Source organism: Xenopus laevis, chromosome 3S, assembly GCF_017654675.1.
Source record: "Xenopus laevis strain J_2021 chromosome 3S, Xenopus_laevis_v10.1, whole genome shotgun sequence".
NCBI classification, from domain to species: domain Eukaryota; kingdom Metazoa; phylum Chordata; class Amphibia; order Anura; family Pipidae; genus Xenopus; species Xenopus laevis.
The window spans coordinates 45,338,304-45,356,818 of record NC_054376.1 but is presented as its reverse complement, the minus strand read 5'-3'; the positions used below and the strand labels follow the sequence as shown (position 1 = coordinate 45,356,818).

Below are 18,515 nucleotides of genomic sequence, written 5' to 3'. Positions count from 1 at the left end.
CACTGCAGAATCAGTGTTTTTGGTTCACTTCACTGTACATTGAATTACCTCTGCCTGACCGTGCACGTGCGCACAAGCACGGTGACTGCTAAACACACCACTACAGAAATATTGCCACCAACAGGACGAACATCCTGGAGGTGACAAGCAACTAGTAATTAAAAACTATTATTTGCTCACTTGACGGTATCATTCATTAAAGCTCTTTGCGTCTTTTTGCGTTGCAGTAAGCACCGCGTTTCGTCTTTGCGTGTGAACAGGCTGTAACCTTTACACGACTTGATTGGCATGTAGACGCCGGACGTTTTAAAGCATTTTATTACACAGGTTTAGAAATGTAGTGTGATTTCTGCCCTTTACAGCACAAAACGCAGCGCTGTGTCAACAATGGATTTTTTAGAAACATTTTTGCCCTTGATCCCCCTCTGGCATGGCACTGTCCAGGTCGTTGCACCCTTTAAACAACTTTAAAATCATTTTTCTGGCCAGAAATGTCTTTTCTAGCTTTTAAAATTCGCCTTCCCATTGAAGTCTATGGGGTTCGCGACGTTCGCGAACCGTTCGCATTTTTGACGCAAGTTCGCGAATATGTTCGCGAACATTTTTTCCGACGTTCGCTACATCCCTATTGATGCTACACATTAAAGGTACTCAGTGTTGGACTAGCCTACCAGGATACCAGGAATACTCCTGGTAGGTCCAGGTATCAGTGATCCTTCCTGCTTCTAACTACAGTATTATGGCTTATTTCATAGTTTTTCCCAATTTATGTAAGGAAACATTGAGGCTAAACCAATGGAAGGATAAATTATAGTATGTGAAGAAATTGCAAGTAGGGAGCCCTGGAGGTACTGCCATTCTAGATGTGCAGAGCTTGCAGCTGGGTCTGCTTTCTCTGTTTAGGGGCCTGCTGGGGGGTTTGCAGGGGTGACCCAAAACATACTTTTTTATGGATTGTGGTTGACCTGCTATTTTTACATGATGTCAGCTGGGCGAGGGGGACCTCGAAAAATTTGGGGGGGTTGCCGGATTGATCTAAGCAGCTATGTGCATCAATCTCCTGCCATGAAAGTTGCAATGGTTATCTTCTGGTACCCTGTGGTTGCAACTCTGCCTGTCCTCACTGGTGGGGGGTGTTTTCCACAGTTATCAAGGTCAGGAGGATGAAGGTTACATGTTTTCCTTTCACAGTTTGTCAACCCCATCCATTCTTCAAAACCCAGGAACAACAACAACAAATGCCAGTTTTAAAAACACTGGTACTTTAAATTTGAATAAATATAGCAGAAAATCGAAACACATTGTTTATGTTTATCACTGTCTGATGTAACATAACTAAACACAATTGGTCTCATGTATAAAACCCAGGAAGCAAGTACAACACCTCCAGCAACTGGGTCTACCCCAGTCCGCCAGTGAAAAGTGGGTGCGCTCTCAGAAGTTAAACTGGTTTGCGCACGACCACATTCGGCTGTGCGTGCGTCCTCAGTTGCGCACGTGCGTCCCCGGTTGCGCACGGTTACGCACGCGCGTCCCCGTTTGCGCACGGTTACGCACGCGCGTCCCCTGTTGCGCACGGTTACGCACGCGCGTCCACTGTTGCGCACGTTTACGCACTCGCGTATTTGGTTGCGTACTGCTATAGCTGGGGCCGAAGTGGCCGGCCGGGTTGCCTACAGCGCTAGGCTGGCCTGGCTCGGCACTGATCTCGTGAAATTTTGAATAATAGGCTACAGAAATATAAAAGCAAGATCTATAACAGTAATATATTCCTTTATGCTGGTATTGAAATCAGTTCTTTCATTTCTTTTCTTGAAGAGCTCAGTTTGAACTGATTAGGCTTCACAGATACATAGATTTAGGTTTAATCTGATTGCTTTTATTGCTCACTGGTTATCCTGGTACTTTCCATCAATTTCCCACTTTGCCTTTATTGCATTCTTCGAAGAGATCATAAACCCACAGACTGCGCAATTCTAGAAATGTACATGAAAGTTACTTGTCACATAATGATGGATAACCCAAACTGCCTCATTTATCTCTTTCCAGCAGATGTAGTGCAGGTATGTGACATCACTGGCAAATAATGGCAAATTCTCATTATGGTCTCACCGAGGCTTTGGAGGGAGGAATACTGTCTTCTCTAGTCTCTACTTCTAACACAGCAGTAAACAGCACACAGGGCAAAGCAGAATATGTTCTGTGAGCAGGGAGACAGATATACTGATAGATAAATTAATAGACACAAAGCTTGGTTGATACATAGATACAAAAGGCGCTGCATAGATAGATAGATGATAGATTATATAAAGATAAATAGATAGATTAGATAAAGATAGCTAGATGATAGATAGATAGATAGATAGATAGATAGATGATAGATTAGATAAAGATAAATAGATAGATTAGATAAAGATAGCTAGATGATAGGTAGATAGATAGATAGATATATAGATAGATAGATAGATAGATAGATAGGTGATAGATAGATCGATAGATAATGATGGATAGATAGATAGATAGATAGATAGATAGATAGTGATAGATAGATTAGATAAAGATAGATAGATTAGATAAAGATAAATAGATAGATTAGATAAAGATAGAACAAATTGTAGGACACTAAAGCTTATATATTACAGCAGTAGGGAAATGCAATCATTAGGTGAAAGGGAAGGTGCTGCAGATCAGTAAAACAGTGCTGTGGATGTATATACTGTACTTGTGCTGGAGTAGTAACTGGTGCAAATTAACACCTTTTTGGTATGTAAGCAGGCTCACAGGAACTCAGAGCACACTCTGGATAATGATGCTGAAGTGCAAGGACATGGAAAGGTCTGCCTGACATTTATGAATGACCAGCTGCTAAGGGGGTGCTATTAGTACTGTACTCCCACGAAGAGCCTGAACTGGATTTTTTTTAATCCTCCTTGGGAGACAAACTCAACTAAGCCATTGATGAAACAAAGAATCAATGCATGTCTTCTGATTCTGGGTATTTAACTAGAGACCTGTCCATGTTTCATTGATTCTTCATTTGCTGCTGTTGTTCACTGATTCCTACATCACAGCGGGGCCACAGGGATGCTGCAAACTCTGTGGGAGATACTGTGTGCCTGGTGAAGAAACATCTTGTTACTTTTTTTTTTTTTGCTTTTCTAAATGGATTTATGTCCAGAAAACTTATTCCCTTGAAGTGCATAACTTCATTTTCTGGCTGCTGTGCAGCATATGCTCAGAGCTCATTTTCACCCTATTCCGTCCAAGAGGTATGTATATTCTTACATCTTTAGAATGTATATATAGATAATGAATTGAAGTTAGTCAGATATAATGCATACCATGCAGTCAGGATGACAGGGTAGGATTAGATTAGACCAATGAATGTCTCTCTTTATATTGATACACATTGTTTATTACAGTTGGTTTAAGGCATTTTATTATTAATACCAATGGACATAATTCCTGATGGTTAAATGATCGTAGCATATGCAAGCACTGATTAGACATTTTATTGAAATGCAGTGAAGTTTAGTGTAGTGCCTAGCACTTAGGATCATTAATAGATCTGCTTCTGAACTTGCTTCTATAGTTACTTAGTTTATCCCTTTAGGATATTGGGAAGTTGTACAGGTATGGGACCTGTTATCTAGAATGCTTGGGACTTGGAGTTTTCTGTATAAGCAGTCTTTCGATAATTTGTATCTGCATACCTTAAGTCTACTAGAAAAAAAATCAATGGAACATGAAATAAACCCAATAGGGTTGTTTTGCCTTCAATAACGATTCATTATATATTAGTCGGGATCAAGTACTGTTTTGTTATTACAGATAAAAAGGAAATTATTTTTAAAACTGTTTTCATTAATGTTATCATTAATTATTTCATTAAAATGGAGTCTATGAGAGATGGGCTTCCTGGAATTCAGAGCTTTCCGGATAAGGGATCCTATACCTGCACTTCCACTCTATCAATTACTACAATAATGCTGTATTTGGCAGTTATTTTTCCTCTAGGCCAGTAATGATTAGACGGTGGCCCCCAGCTCTTATTGGCCTTCCAGCAATTGCAAGAGGATGCTGAGACCTGTAGTTCAGTGATAGCTGGAGACCCCATTGTTGGTTTGTGTCCTAGAACTTGTTAATGAAGTATGTGTGGTACAGCAAATATTTCTCCAGTGCCCCTGCTAACAATCTAAGAGAATAAATAGCTGTTTCATCAGCAAGGTGCTGCTTGCCTGTTAGCCTTCCCTGCTAATAAAGACACATATCGTGATAAACGACCCTAGATCTTACACCAGCTTATTAAAGTTGTTTTTTTTGTTACCATTTAATTTAATTGAATGTATAGGGTTTTCGTAAACGTAAGATCTCATACATCTTTTGAGTATCCTAGAAGCAAATAAATATTCCTAGATCTTATGCATACAACAGGATAGCCTGGAAATGGCTATTATAATTCTAAATGCTAAGGTTGGGGAGTACCATCTGCATTATTAATGCGCTTACGCTGTTCACTTCATCATCCCAGTTTAAAGTACCTTACTGTTGAAGGTTAACCCATTTAGTGATGGAACAGAAATCAATAACATATAAGTTAAGGCATACTAACACACCCATGGCTGGCCCTCCTTCAATGCTACTGTTCTACCATGTTGTGCAGAGAAAAATTAAATGTATTTAGGTCTGTCACATTCATTTTATCACATGCATATTCATACATTCCTGGTATATAGATAGATAGATAGAACTTAACCTGGCATTCTTTGTACTGAAGTCATAGCCACTCTAAAGGTGGCCATACACGGGCAGATAAAGCTGCCGATATCGGTCGTTTCGACCGATTTGACAGCTTATCTGCCCGTGTATGGGGGCTTCCGACGGGTCTTCTCGATCGATATCTGGCCACGATATCGATCGGGAAGGTTGGATTTTTACCCGCATCGTAATTCGATCGTTCGGCCATATGATATAGCCATGCAGTTAGTGGCATATCGGGGAAAGATCCGCTCGTTTGGCGATGTCGCCAAACGAGCGGATCTTTGAGTCTAAGCTGTGGCCAAATGGAGTATGTGCTATTAATTACGCTAGACATGCAATTATAATCATCATGATGTGGCACCAACGATCTGCCACTTATTATCAGCATATGATAGCAAATACCATTTTATTATTAATATTATTATTATTAATAATAATAATAATAATAATGCCTCAAATTTGGTGTGCATTTTTGGGGGGGGGTGCCTTTGCAGCTGGTCTGTGAATTGAAGTAATCAACATTTTCTGTAGCTTTAGTAATTTGTAAGCAATTGTTGAAAGCAGTGTGTATATTCTCTGCAGATTTGGTTCTGACTCATCAATTATAGTAGCACAAGACAGTCAATAACTGTGCTGGAAATGATTTCTGCTACAGAACTTGCTTAGAAATACTCTTTCGTTTATTATGCAAAAAACAGTTTTTTGGACATAGTTCCCCATAAAGCAATTAACTGTTTACATACGCAATGGCAAGAAAATATCATAGTTGAATGATTCTATTTCAGTCTGACTCATGAACACACAATATTGCTGATGGTCTCTAGTTGTAAATAAACAGAACTACAGTATTCTGCACCTTGATACCTCATCAATCAAAAATGCTATACCCTGTAATCATATTTCTCCCCCACACACACAAATATATATATATATATATATATATATATATATATATATATATATATATATATATATGTGTATACAGTATATAAATACAAACAGATGATCAGTTTCATCAACACAATTTACACTGACATCAACCGATTGAACATTATGCAAACAGATAGCACAGTAGACAAATATAATCGATCAGATGAAGTTTAGGAGATATTTTGATACCTAGTGCAAGTAAAATGAATACTTTTCAAATGTCCTGGGAATAGGGAATGAATCATCTCCAGTAAAAATATAGACAGTAGAACCTTGACTGTACTGTTTTTCAAATGTAGTATGCATTGTAAACAGAAACGTCTTTTTTTTCTTTTAAGGAACTTCATATGTCTACAAAAATGAATGTCACTAAAGAGACAGACACCATTACTTGTAACAATGTTCTATGGCTCAGCAGTTACTGTGCAATGGACCCAAACTCGTCTTCTGCAGCTGAGGCCCAGAACCCTTTCCAGCTCCCCACGTTTTCTCCAGCCGCTAAGGCGCGTGTAATCATCACTTTTGTCATATTTGCCTTGTCGGCCTGCTGCAATTTGGCAGTGGTGTGGGCCACCTCCAATACCAGCCACAAAAAGAGGTCTCATGTTCGGATCCTCATACTAAACCTCACTACAGCAGACCTACTGGTGACATTTATTGTCATGCCACTGGATGCCATTTGGAATATTACCGTGCAGTGGCAAGCGGGAGACATAGCCTGTCGGATACTTATGTTTCTAAAGCTCCTCTCTATGTACTCTTGTGCTTTTGTCACTGTGGTGATCAGTGTGGACAGGCAGTCTGCCATTTTAAACCCACTGGGCATCAGTGAGGCCAAGAAGAAGAACAAGATAATGCTGTCCTTGGCCTGGCTAATGAGCATTCTCCTATCACTGCCACAGGTACAGACATTTCTTTTCCTATGAAATTAATACATTTGTAAATGGATTTCCACATTTTCTATCTAATCTTGCTTCTAAGCATGTGTTTCCTAACCCAAGAAAGTTCAGTTATGGCATAATGTAATAACGTATGCTCAAGAAAATAGAAGGTGGCACTCTGGTTAAACAGAAGGTGGTTTATTGCAACAGGTCACAAACCAAGATCACCTGATGCATTTTGGCAGCAAGGCTTAGTAAGCCTATGATTAAGGGAGTTAGTCCTGAAACGCGACAGGTGATGTTGGTTTGTGACCTGTTGCAATAAACCACCTTCTTTTAAACCAGAGTGCCGCCTTCTATCTTCTTGAGCATATCTTACTACAGTGGGAATACTAAAATGAAGCTGCACTAAGGAGAGCACACAGGGGGTGAGTTTGGAGCAGCCTAATCTTTTTTCTATAATGTAATAACAGGTGCAAAATGAACTCCTGGTCTATTAACATAAAATAACCAGATATCTGCTTGCTATGGGCTGGTTGAACTGGAGCAAACACATTTGCTTCTCTTTGCAACAGCTATTATTTAACCTCCAAAATCCTTTACAACTGGACTTGAACAAGATTTATATTTATGCTACAAATGGGATCAAAATCAATGTATTATTGCAATCTGCATATGGACAGGCCTACTTCAAGAATGAATTTTTAGCTGTGGGATAGATAGAAACACAACAGATTTTTATGGGGAAAAATAATAAAATTGACAAAGAGCAACCCTTTGTGAATAAAAATTTGCCTGTCGCAATGTAATATTCTTCGTTAAGCTTTTATTGCATTGCAAATCTTAATTTTGAACTGCGAACCTTTAACACCTGCTCTGGAGTTTCGTTAAATATTTTGTGGCAAAAAAGGTTGTGCGATTGCAAATTTTTATTACATACACTTCGAACGTTTGCAAAAGCAATTTGGTTGCAAACTTTGCGCGGAAGTCGGTAAGGTCTCTAATCTGTCAAAAATAGCACCAACATGGTCACTAATGTTCGCAAGCGTCACGGCGACCGTTTTTCGTGCTAGCAAAACATATTACATTCCCCCCTAAGACTGGTGTTTTGAGTGTGGATAAATTAAATCTAAAAGTCTATCATGAATGGATTCAGAATGCAAGAGCAACAATTACTAAGAGATCAACAGGGCAATGAGAAAAGAGCATTTTAGGAGAGTGCTGCAACTGGAATAGCTTTGCCTTGTCTGACAGTTACCAGATAGCTTTGAAGGTAACACTGTGATTTCACTTTGAGAGAAACTATGGCTAATTTATAAGACAACTTCAAATTCTCTTTAGCTGACTTTACCTTTTTATAAATGTGCAGAACAGTATAGTGGTATAAGTTCTTCAACCATTTAAATCAAATGGATAGGCTCAATTTAAATAATAGTCACTGTTCATGAAAAATGTTACAAAGTTTGCTTGGCTTTACCACACTTAAAACATTGGGCTTTCTACTGCCAAAATGTAGAATTCCCTATAATTAATACAGGTAAATGGAAAGAAGTGTGGTGGAGCAGGGTACTGGCCTGCAAGTATAATAAGGTGGGACACATAGGGTAAGTTAAAACAATGTAAAATGGCTCAGAGTGGCCTTATTAGCACATTTGCAATTTACATTCTTTATTTTATTATTTGTTTTAGATTTTATGATATTATCAGTTCTAATGAAATGTATCCTGAGCGCCCTCTGCTGTTCAACTTGGGCTTATCTGAACAGGTCTATTGCACAAATACAGCAATGACAAACACAAAGCATGTTCATGTACAGTGTGACTAATTTATCAGGTATTTTGATTTAGACCACCAGGTGTGTTCCATATTATTGTGCTTGGATAATATGTGTTGAGTGTACTTGGGTGTAGTTCTGTAATGCATACAACATGAAATATAGGGCAACCATGAACTTAAAATGTACTATGTTTAGCCAAGTGTTGCTGTTGCTTTCAATGCTGTAAACGCCATCTTCCTAAATTATAAATTCTCCAGGATATCTATTTTTCAAATGTATATATTTGTGGGTTAACTTGCAGTTAGTGAGAATGTGTATTCTGCATAATTCATATGGTTTTATAACCTTAGGGGCCGATTCACTAACTTCGAGTGAAGGATTCGAAGTAAAAAAACTTCGAATTTCGAAGTTTTTTTTGGGCTACTTCGACCATCGAATGGGCTACTTCGACCTTCGACTACGACTTTGAATCGAAGGATTCGAAGTAAAAATCGTTCGACTATTCGACCATTCGAAAGTCGAAGTACTCTCTCTTAAAAAAAACTTTGACCCCCTAGTTCGGCATCGAAAAGCTACCGAAGTCAATGTTAGCCTATGGGGAAGGTCCCCATAGGCTTGGCTAACTTTTTTTGATCGAAGGATATTCCTTCGATTGTTGGATTTAAATCCTTCTAATCGAAGGAATTATCCTACGATCGTTCGATCCTACTATCTGCGCTAAATCCTTCGACTTCGATATTCGAAGTCGAAGGATTTTAGTTCCTAGTCGAATATCGAGGGTTAATTAACCCTCGATATTCGACCCTTAGTGAATCAGCCCCTTACTGTTAGGTGCTTTTATGGCCTTGAAATATAAAGCAGGCTTTTTTCTGTTGATGTACCGTATATACTCGCGTATAAGCCGAGTTTTTCAGCACCCAAAATGTGCTGAAAAACTCAAACTCGGCTTATACGCGGGTCATACCTTTCCGCGGCCCCAGCAGGACTGCCTGTGACTGCCTGTGTCGCCGCCCGGAGCAGGTCCAGGAGCTCCGGGCGGCGCGTCCTTCCCTGCCGGCGTTCGCTTTCAAAATGGCGGCGCCCATGGCCGCCACGTGGGTAGCGGCGCCGGCCGCTACCCACGTGGCGGCCATGGGCGCCGCCATTTTGAAAGCAAACATGAAATGGGGGTGGCAGAGGGAAGCAAACATGAAATCCGGGCGGCGACACAGTCAGTCACAGACAGTAACAGGTACCTGCCCAGTGTCCCCCAATTGTTGCGGCCGGGTCACATTCACATTTTGAAATCTGACATGGGGCCCCTAGGCTTATACACGAGTCAATACATTTTTCCAGTTTTCTTAGGTAAATTAGGTACCTCGGCTTATACACGGGTCGGCTTATACACGAGTATATACGGTACTTTGAAAATTATTGTTGCATTGCTGTGGGTTTTTGAAGTCAAGAATCTCATTCTCTAAACAATACATATTTGGCACCTGTATGCTAATGCGTTTTCCAAATCAGGTGTACTGTTGTGCATATAAATAATATATGTGCATGTTTATTTCCCTACATTATCAAAAAAGTATTTATTATTAGTTTTCAAAGTGGAATTTTACAAAGTTTAGGTTGTCCTGAAAAAAAAAAATAGGTTAAAGAAAAACATGTTTTACTTAGGAAATGCCCCTACAATACTCTGATCCTGTGTCAAGGTTAAAGCAATGCAAATCACAATATAAGAAGAGTAATTATTTTGAATTATATTGCTGGTAGAAAATATAGATAGAAGACACATAAATATATATTTAAAAGATAAATAGGTACATGAGAGATGATAAATAGATTGAAAGATGAAGCTGAAATTGTCCTTTAAGCTGAGTCTCAAGTAACCCCAAGTTACAATTGTATCTTTGCTTATCTTAAATTGTTACAAATGTAGTAAGTGCAGGTGTTTAGGGGTAAATTTATCAAAGAGTGAAGTTCCGCCACTAGAGTGAAATTCCCCAGCTCTCAATTCATTTCTATGGGATTTTGAAAGGCGTATTTATCAATGGGTGAAGTGAAAGTTCACCCTTTGATAAATACGCCTATAAAAATCCCATAGAAATGAATGGAGAGTGGTGGAATTTCACTCTAGTGGCAGAACTTCACTATTAACTTCACTCTTTGATAAATATAGTGTTCTGGGCTCTCTGCCAAAAAAACATTTTATTTTAATTAAGTTTCAGAAACATATCTTTTCTAGTTTCAGGAGATCAAAGAGAAACTCGCGACTACGGGCTGAGCTGTCAAAATCAGGACTGTCCCTCAGAAAGTGGGACAGTTGGTTGGTATGAGATAGACAGATAGATATATGATAGATAGATAGATAGATAGATAGATAGATAGATAGATAGATAGATCATTTTGTATTATTGATTTACAATGAGACTTTCTTGTGCATTCATATAGGCTGTTGTCCTGGAATAGCTCTAATTTTTGGTGTGATATTCAAGCTCTTTAACCTCTGTGTTAACTCCAGTGTAATAATTTGAATAAAAAATGAAATGCATGTTTAGAACTACAATAAAATTCAGAGAATACCGGTGACTCGTGTTTCACCTTTCTCTCGATAGCTGTTTCTGTTTCATACAGTCACCATCACCGAGCCTCAGAATTTCACCCAATGTACCACCAGAGGCAGCTTTCAGGAGCACTGGCAAGAAACTGTCTACAACATGGTGAGCTTCATCTGCCTCTTCCTCCTCCCACTGCTGATCATGATTTCCTGCTACTCAAGAATTCTGATAGAGATCTCCAGGCGAATGAGCAAGGGAGCATGTGAGTTCTGTGATTAGTTGTCATTATGTTTATAATATATGTTCATCTTGATGCTACACACTAGAACCACACATGACCAATAAATAAATCAACTCTTTTAGACCATGGAAACCTAAGTTGAATGGGCATCAGATTTTCAGTTGGAGTGTTCATGACAATACCTTGTAGTCGGGTTACATGATGCCAGTACAGTTGACAAATCTTTTGACCAGGGTCAGACTGGGCTGGGAGGACACCAGGAAAAAAACTCAGTGGGTTCCACTGGCCAAGACCCATACTCAACAGCCACTTGACTCTTGTTGACATGGTGCACTACTCACTGACTCCTCCCCTGCCTCAATTATGGCTGAATAATAGATAGCGAAGTATGTGCTGGCAGAGGGGGTGGAAGGAGGTTATGGCTTGTTGGGCAGTGGGGGTGGTGGAGAGAGGCGGGGTGCCATGGTCAGTGGGTTGTGGGCCTCTGATGCAGCAGCCCGGTAGGCCTAGACCTCCCCAGCTCAAAGCTTCTTTTGATTCTCCTGGAAATTGATGGGCCAGCTTTTTAAGGATTGGTCAGATCATCTGACTATAGTTGGCCATACACTTATAGATACATTTAGCAAGGTTGTCAAATGACCAGATATTTCCCTGATATGCCCACCTTGAGGGGGCATATCAGGGAAATGCAGCTGTCAAGACTAGAATTTGAAGTTTTCTAAAGTATTCAATTATTTCAAGTTATTTCTAGATACAAAACAGTGATTCTGTCAGATGTACCAAACACTTACCATTTTAATTGTTCCATGAACAATTATCTTGCATTGGGTTCATTTTAGTGATAATGATTTGGTGAGGAGTTAGAGCTCAGTGCTAACCATTTTCTCTCCTGATTTTTGCTCTCATCTCCATAAGTCTCTCTATTCATTAACTTAATTTTCCTTTCTCAGTAATTTCATCCTCCATTATTTTACTATGCACTTTGCCTTCTCTTTTCCTGCACTTTGTGCTGCGTTTGTTCAACCCCTAGTCAAATTTCTTGTTTATACTTTGCTGTTTGTGAGATTTAGCTATTTTATATCATTTGAAGCCATAGTAGATATGTAACGAACATACCTGGTGGTCTAGGGGGGGGACGACAGGGACGCCTGTCGCCCCCTCGGCGGGGACGCCCGCCTCGACGAGCGGCTCTGTAGGCCGCAGGCGCCGGCGTCCTAGGGCGCGCGCGGCGCGCTCTGGATTTTCTTAAAGGCGCAGGCGCGCTGACGTAGTGACGTCAGCGCGCAAGGGCGCGCAATTCAAACGCTATTTAAAGCCCATTAGGGCTGTGGGACTTTGCCCGTGATAGGATTTCGTTCCTGGTGCTTTCTGAGCTTTTGCTGTATTCTGAACTTGTTTGATTCCTGTTTTTGACCCCTGCCTGGCCATTTGACTATTCTGAATTCTGGATCCTGACCTTGCCTGCTTACGACTACTCTACTGTTTAACCCTACGATTGATCACCCGGTTTTGACCCTTTTGCCTGTTTGACGATTCTTGTTATCTGCCTGCCTCGACCCAGCCTGTCTGACGATTCTGTTGCCTGTTCCGTTTGTACCGTGACCTTCGGCCCAAAAGACTCTGCTACCTGCCGTGCCCCTCCGCTAGCCAGAACATCTTGCCTTGTACCCCTCGTTAAGTCCAGGTGGCACCCAAGTAAGCTGAGGGCTCCTCCCGAAGCCCAACGGTGGTCACACTACTGGTGAAGCCGAGCCGAGACCAGGGTACTTGGCACCTGTTCTGGTATTGGGTGCCGGCCGTGACAAGATAACTGGGACACCTAGATTGTGTTTCCCTGAACAGTGTGCACAGTTGGTTCCTTCCATATTACTGATTGTTTTACGGCATTCTTGTGTGGTTCAATATACAAATGCTTGTGTGGTCAAAGACAAACTTTAAGTATATGATTGGGATTTGATGGTGGCTTTACGTGAGTGTTACTGCAGAGAGGCCCCATGTTTAATGGTTTCCTTGAACAGGCACTTGTACCCCTTTATTCCTCATTGTGCTTAATCTTATTGTCTGGTTGATCCAACTATACATGTACACTATTCCACACTGATGCCCTTCATGGCTTTGTGGGTCTTTGTCATGGACACACAATTGCACAGCTATGCAAAATAAGCCAGATGAGCCTGGTGAATGCTTCCCCAACACGTATTATAATTTTCCCCATTAAAAATTATTTTTGCAAAAGTTTTTTTAAATATTTGCCAAAAAGTTTGTTATATCTTTAATATCATTTTCCCGTTACAGCAAAGCGGGGGAGCACTCTTGTCAGTCAGGAAAACATTATTTAATAGTAATTCAATGCTTAATACAATGAAATGTATATAAGATAAAAAATATAGAGCCTTTCGGAGAGAGATTGCATTACAGCAGACATTTGCAGGTATGTGCATGGAATACTATGGCAAACATTCAGGTGCAGATCCATTATTTAGCATTGACAGACATGGCCAGGTCAGGAAAATGATACTGAATGAAGAAGAAAATAAGTTATCAGCTAGATGGTAATATAATAGGTAGTCATTTTTTTTTCTTGGTTTGAATGGGACAAGGTACTCTGTGTATTCATTACCTAGTGCTTTTAGCTCTCCTAGAAAATCTGGGGTGAGCATTTTACATAAGGTATTCCAGGTGATGTGCTAATGTGACATTTTCCCACTCATATATATATATATATATATATATATGTCATTCTCACATATACTGTAATATAATTTGGCTGTTATAGCTGATTCATGTTAAATTGCTTTTCACAGTTATTATTAGCTGCTTAACTATCTTCTACAGCCCAATGAAACATGTATTTTGCACAACTGTGCTCAAATCACTGCACCCAAGAGGTTTATTTCTGCTACATTCAAAAGCACAGTTTTAAATGTTTTGTTGTACTGGTATTTTATACCTTGTTGGAATGGACAGAATAACCCTTGTATTGATTTAAATTAGAATTGTCTGAAAATATCTGGGGAACTTTCATGACAAGCAATCAGCATCTGAAAAGAATCCATTTCACCAGTGATAATTTCTGTGAAAGTGCTTTAGGAATTTCCAATTCAAACAAATAGAGGGGCAATTTCAAGAGTTTTCTTGCCCATCCAATGAGAACTTAGTTTGACAAAAGGCTTAAAGGAACAGTAACACCAAAAAACAAAAGCATTTTAAAGAAATTAAAATATAATGTACTGTTGCCCCGAATTGGTAAAAGTTATGTGTTTGCTTTAGAAAGACTATTATAGTTTATATGAACAGGCTGCTGTGTAGCCATGGTGACAGCCATTGAGGTTGAAAAAAGGAGAAAAGGCACAGGTTACTTTGCAGATAACAGATACGCTCTGTTTTAGAATGCAGAATACATCTGTTATCTGTTATGTAACCGGAGATTTGAATGGCTGCCCCCATGGCTACACAGCACCTTGTTTATATAAACTATAGTAGTCTTTCTGAAGGAAACACAACAGTTTCACCATTGCAGAGCAAGAGTACATTATAATAAAGCACTTTAATTTTTTTGTATTACTGTATGTATGTATGTATATATGTATACAGTATGTATATGTATGTTTGTATGAAGTACACCTGATACATGGCTGCACAAATTTTCTGCAAAAATTATTTTCCAGCAATGTCCCTATTTTAAGGGGCATGTTGGGAAGTATGAAGCCCATTATGGGACTGGGGCCCAGCACAAAACCTTTAAATACAGGCCCACTATTTCACATTATCTTTCCTATTCAGCTTCTTTATACTTTATATATTACACTATTTTCCCATTCCCATTATGGGTAAATGGTTAATGATCAAGATATAAACATAAAAGGTCTAATGGCTGGGTGAGCATGAGTTTTCCTGGTGAGTCAATCCACCTGTGATGAAGCTATTTGACTTGATCACCAGACAGAATGGTTTATTAGTCGCTAACATAAAAACAAAAATTCAGTGCCTATTTTATATTTTCCAGCATGTCCAACAGAATTTCTTTGATTCTAAACAGATCCTAATTGGACTTTTGTGTAGGCAATATTAGGTTTACTGGGGGCAGCTTATGAGATCATTATTTAAAAATTACTTTCCAACCTATAATCGTTCTATACAAGGAGTCACATCATGTCCATATTCACATCATTTTTATTGTATGCAATGTGTTATATTATACCTCTAATGTGTTGCATATTACCTCTAATTTCTTTCCATTTTAGTATCTTCAAAGAAAGTTTATCTTCGGCGTTCTAAGAACAACATCCCCAAAGCTCGCATGAGAACACTAAAGATGAGCATTGTTATTGTCAGTTCATTCATAATCTGTTGGACACCCTACTATCTACTGGGCTTATGGTACTGGTTTTATCCTAAGGCAATGGAGGAAAAGGTTTCACAGTCTATAACCCACATTCTTTTTATCTTTGGCCTGGTGAATGCTTGCTTGGATCCTATTACTTATGGACTATTCACCATACATTTTCGGAAAGGCATTCATCGCTACTGTAGAGGTGGTAGGCCCTCAGACTTTGATTCCAGTTCTTCTGTAACTGGGTCTTTCCGTTGCTCAATGTCCTCATTTCGTGCTAAGAAGATCATTTTGAACCAGGAATTACAAGTAATGCAGGGCTTCAATGGCTCGTCAAATAACTCAGTGTTCAGGACAAATGGACTGAACAGTAGTTGCTTATAAGATAATGGACAAATGGACAGCAGTAACGTGTTTTCATATAGAGAAGCACTATATACTTCATTCATTTGAACATTTCCCAATTTCTGCGGCATGTCTGTTTAAGCCCCTTTATTGCAGACTCTTTTTTAAATTACGGAGGTGCAACTTTTTCCCATCTTGTGCTATGATTTTTTCATGTAGATGCAATGCAAGGTGCAATATACTAATTTGTCCTGATCTCTGAGGCAGATCCTTAGGTTGATTTGGCAACATTCATGGTAGGCTAATAGAACAGATTATTGGTCAGCAATTCCGATTTGAAAATCAAACAGTTTGAGGCCCACACTTGGATCAGTAGTTTGGTTATTTAACTCTAGTTAAATGTATGGCCTAAAACATGAATGAAGATTGTAAATGGGTATATGTAACTTATTGTTAAAGATATAGATATGTGGGATTTTTTTAAAAAAAAAAAAAGTATTACAATAAGCAGACATTCATATTAAAGGGCAGTTTGCTAACCCCTTTGAAAGCAGATATTATAATTAAAGATGAATACATGTCATTGTATGCATCCGTGTGCTTGCATATATTGCATATAAATATATATCATATATATTAATATATATATATATGTGTGTGTGTCAAGATTTCTTTCTTTTTTTTTAAGTATCTAAATTGTTTACTATACACCCGATGCAAGTATTGTAGCAGTGTGCTGCCCTTAGGTTTTATATATATATAGATATACACACATGTAACTTGACATGCAGTACCAGAGATAGCTTGTCATATTGGTTAATGCAGCTTAGCCTGAATATAATTGGCAGATTCATATTTATTTTAAATGCAATTATTTCCATCTACTGTATTATCTGAATGCACTTAAGGAACCAAACCATCTAACCATTCTTACTTTGGCCTCAGGCAATCTATTCCTCTAAATTTACATCTATACATAGTACACCCTCCACATAAACACACAGGGCCGGATTTACATAGCTGGCGCCCCTAGGCCCACTGCTGTTTGTCACCCCTGTCAACTCCCCTTCATTCGTGCACATACATTAATTTTCATTATCAGGTTGGGAGCACTGTGGATTGGCACGCAGAAAATTTTAAAAACGATGGTATCTCATGAGTAGCACTAGAGCTTCCAAACCAAAATGGGTGTGGTTGGGCAGCATGCCGCCCCCTAAAATCCTGCCGCCCTAGGCCTGGGCCTTGGTGGCCTTTCCACAAATCTGGACCTGTAAACACACCTACTCAAACGAAAACACAGGCATGCATCCCCACCCACTATGACACACAAACAAGGCCAGAAAAAACATTGGCCTAAAGGTACACAATAAGATCCGCTCTTTTGTCGACCTCATCAAACATGCAGAGCTTTTCCCGATATGCCCACCAATGGCAGGTTGATATCAGGTTAATCCAAAAGTTTGACCCTAGGGCATCAGCATCAACTAGCCAATGTTGTGTTCGATCGGCAGGAAAACATCCCTGATCGCTATCTCGGCCAGATATCGATCGGGAAAGGCCGTTGGAAGCACCCATACACTGGCAGATAAGCTGCCGAATCAGTCTAAAGGACCGATTCGGCAGCTTATCTGCCAGTGTAGCAGAATAGGGGAGAACAAAATAAAATGAACAGAGAGAAGATGACAATGAAGAAAGCAGTAAGATAATGGGGGGAAATTTACTAAAGTGCGAAGTGACTAACGCTGGCGAAAATTCGCCAGCGTGATGTCATTGCGGAACTTCACCGATTTACTAATGGGCGCTGTCGTAACTTCGTTAGGGAAGGAGATAGACTCTAGTGGTACTTCGCACCCTAACAACAGACGAAGTTGCGCTCTGGCGAACGAATGTACGCTAATTCACTAAGATTGAGATTTAACTGAACGTTACCTCTTACACCAGACTTGCTTTCACCAGCTCAGACCAGGCGAAGTGCAATAGAGTCAAAAAATAGTTGAAACATTTTCTAAGTCCCAAAAAATGCTGGTGTCTTTTACTCTTTACAGGGTGATAGGCTGCAAAAGATCTTAATTTTTTTGGGGGTACCCGGCTTCCCCTCCTACATTTCCTAACATAAGGCACATAAACTATACAGTGGGCTCATGTGTAGGGCAATATAACAACTCTAGTTTATTGTGTAGTGTAATGTATTGGCTAACTTCCCGCCATATGCAGATTAGCCAACGCTAGCGCAACTTCGCTTTGCTTGCTGCAGTAACGCTAGCGCAACTTCACCAGCGTTCGGCACCCTGGACGAAACCGGATTTTATTGAATTAGCGTCGTCCTACGGAATCTACACCTGGCGAAGTGTTGCGATGTCAGCAAAGCCATCACTGGCGCAATTTTCGGAGGTAAGTAAATTTGCCCCAATGAGTGTGAAAATAAAAAAGCAAGACAATAGAGGTGTAAGGCAAAATAGTAATTAATGGCGAAAAAGACAGAAAAGTGAGGAGTCCACATAAATAAAAAGGGGGAAAGAAAACAAATATATATTTAAAATGGGTTAAAGGGTTAGATAAAAAAATTGCATAAGTAAAATACATTTAAAAAATGAAATGGGACATGTATAAAACAAAAATGTGCCAGTGTGTAACGCATCTCTAACAATAGAAGAAAAATGGGCTTTGAAAAGTTGTGCTTTATAGAAAATGTTCCTCAAAATCATAA

At 39.5% G+C, this 18,515-nt stretch overlaps 1 protein-coding gene across 1 annotated transcript; it reads left to right on the top strand.

The window, feature by feature from the left end:
• Positions 1 to 2,581: 2,581 nt before the first annotated feature.
• On the top strand, positions 2,582 to 16,370 carry gnrhr2.S. The gene is made up of 4 exons (XM_018254672.2): positions 2,582 to 3,269; positions 6,030 to 6,593; positions 10,947 to 11,151; positions 15,375 to 16,370. Exons 1-4 carry the CDS (start codon positions 3,171 to 3,173, stop codon positions 15,845 to 15,847), a joined length of 1,341 nt encoding a protein of 446 aa, XP_018110161.2. The 5' UTR covers positions 2,582 to 3,170; the 3' UTR covers positions 15,848 to 16,370.
• The last annotated feature ends 2,145 nt before the right edge of the window (positions 16,371 to 18,515 follow it).

What these genes read in the sequence shown, in the direction of transcription:
- gnrhr2.S (XM_018254672.2), top strand. Translation starts at nt 3,171, where the DNA reads ATGTCCAGAAAACTTATTCCCTTGAAGTGCATAACTTCATTTTCTGGC. An exon ending in CACCCTATTCCGTCCAAGAG is followed by an intron (nt 3,270 to 6,029) that starts GTATGTATATTC and finishes TTTTCTTTTAAG; the next exon opens with GAACTTCATATGTCTACAAA. An exon ending in TTCTCCTATCACTGCCACAG is followed by an intron (nt 6,594 to 10,946) that starts GTACAGACATTT and finishes TTCTCTCGATAG; the next exon opens with CTGTTTCTGTTTCATACAGT.